At 41.3% G+C, this 2,500-nt stretch overlaps 1 protein-coding gene across 1 annotated transcript in view; it reads right to left on the reverse strand.

The window, feature by feature from the left end:
- The window catches only part of LOC101859213 (serpin B6), a gene marked incomplete in the record, with an annotated part of 7,999 nt that overhangs the window by 3,210 nt on the left and 2,289 nt on the right, over nt 1-2,500 (reverse strand). The window contains 2 exon segments of the mRNA XM_013082536.2: nt 909-1,146; nt 1,792-1,919. Coding sequence (XP_012937990.1) covers nt 909-1,146; nt 1,792-1,919 — 366 coding nt within the window.

Consider the following 2,500-nt stretch of genomic DNA (forward strand, 5'->3'; position numbering starts at 1 on the left):
ACACACACACACACACACACACACACACACAATTACAACCCATACGATGTGTCCCTCTCAGCCCATGTTAGCTCTTGCAAGCTCTGTGCTGTTCAATGGGAGTTTTACGGTGCTCACAACTACATTAGGTCCTATGAGTGCTCGAAACATATTGTATTCATGACAGCTCACGGCTTGGTTTCATGTTATGTTTAACTTCAACATTAAATTTAGGCTAAAAATTTTGAGAAGATAAAGGCTCCAAATCACACTCGATGGATAGACAGGGGGAAGCAAGTGTCTCTAGAGGGTCGGGGAGGGACAGCAAACTGCGCGGAAAAGCCAGAAGAATAAATCCTGCCAGCTGATAACTGGCACGATCAGCAAGCAGACCCTTTCATGGATCCAGGAGAGAGAGAGGGGAGTAGCTATGGCTATGACATTGTGCCGCCTGCGATGATACCTATTCTCCAACCAAGTAACCAAGTAACCAGGTAACCAAGTAATGGTAAAAATCTAATTCTAAAATACCAATAGTGTACCCAGCTATCTTGAAAAGAAGTCAGGATAATATTTGCAGTTGAAGGAGGTGGGGTGACCTGATGTCAGTGGTAAAAGTAGCGAGGAAACGGTCTCCAAAGTTTGGTGACTTCCAAAGTTGTAGTGTCCTAGGAAACTACGAATTTACTTGTTTTTCACCTTTGATCAACCTTTTTCTGTGAAGTCCAAGCAGTAACGTGCTTTTTCAGTGGGCATAAAACTTTTAAAGAGGTGTTGAGCTTAAATCAAAACAAAATCGATAAACATTTCGGAAAGGGCGGAAAAAATATCGATTTCTTCAATGTGATTCTTTTGACAAGTGCCTGATTCCACCATGATACTTCATAAGTTACATTTTTTTTCAAAAATTATAATTATTACCAATTGACCTTTGTTTTGTACTGAGAGAAGGGAAAGGTCCAGCTCCCGTTGAAAAAGATGGTGTTGACAAGAACAAGTGCCGTGAGATCGTTCACAGTGCCGGGAGGAAGAAGGTTCTGGATCATGTCGCTCGTCTTCTCCGCCACCCAGGTGTTGATGGGTACTTCCGGCCCGCCCTGGGCGCTGAGGTCAAGGTTCCTCGATACCGCCTGATATTGGGACGTGGCCAGGTCGTGGAAGGACGGCCTGGACAGAGAGATATCGTGCTGGTATTACGTGACAAATAAACGTCTGGTACTGGACAGGGATATATTGTGCTGGTATTACGTGACGAATAGATGCCTTTGTGCTTTGAATAGGTCGGCCGCCCTTTCCTACATTGTGGAGTTATTGATTGCGTTTCGACGCGGTGGAATCAGACACTCGTCACTTTTGATGAATATGAGTGTTAGTATCACGTGAACGCTTGTTTATCTAGCCTACTTTTGAGGGAAAATACTCAGTGATCTGGAAAAGAGGTAGAGACATTTGAGACTGAAAGAGGCGGGGGTCGCCTGGTGTAAGAGGAAAGATTAGCGAGAAAATGGCACCCAAAATTAAGTGATTTCCAAAGATTGAAAGTCCTTGGAAACTGCAAACTTACTTCTTTTTTTTTTTTGGTGCTTCCGGTCAATGCAGTTCAGTAAAATTCACACACAAATGTGTTTGTAAATGGACGTAACAGGTATTGAGCCATATTAGGTTTAGGAAAGCAATATTATGCCTAATGGGTGAAAGAAGAAGAAGAAGAAGAAGAAGAAGAAGAAGAAGAAGAAGAAGAAGAAGAACAACAACAACAACAACAACAACAACAACAACAACAACAACAAGACAGGCGGTTAATTTACGTACTCAATAGGCAGTCCAGGTTTTACGAAAAGTCCATTGGCCACGTGAACTTTGACCATTGTGTCTGAGGTCAGCTCGCTATTCCACCGGCGGTAAGCATTGTGAAAGGTTTGTAGCTCGCCATCTTTCAACTGGTGTCAGAGAAGATCATAAGATCAGGTAAGATTAAAAGAATATTAATAAAATAAGATATTTAATCAGATAAGATAATTAAGGACTCCGTATTATCTTACGATTTTGATAGAGCAAATAGAACATAATTTTGTTTCTGACCTCATGGTCTCAGTAGTCTAAGAGGATATTCGGAGACGTCTCCGGCGAGCACCCAGGAACTATTCGGAGACATACTCCCGCACACAGAGGCACTGCTTTGGGGGGTCAAACTGCGTATTGCTAGCTGCAGATCACACATAATATAGCCAAATAGCCACTAAAACGGTGGCAAATCTACCATTTTCAAGAAAATTTCAAACCTCCCAACAAAATATCAAATGTGAAGTGTGCTGACAAAATAAGTTACTTCTCAGAATTTAGACAGACGGAAATAGAAACATCAAATTTTTAAGTTGAATTTTTACAATTTTTCAGTATGAAATTATAAAAGACATGTTAAACTTGAAGAGAATGGCATTGGTTTAGACTCTACAAATATGACCCTTGTGTTGATTTTTGGCTGATATCTCCATTCATGGATTGCGAGAAGCAACTCATT

The sequence above is a fragment of the Aplysia californica genome, unplaced genomic scaffold (genome assembly GCF_000002075.1).
Source record: "Aplysia californica isolate F4 #8 unplaced genomic scaffold, AplCal3.0 scaffold00009, whole genome shotgun sequence".
NCBI classification, from domain to species: Eukaryota; Metazoa; Mollusca; class Gastropoda; order Aplysiida; family Aplysiidae; genus Aplysia; species Aplysia californica.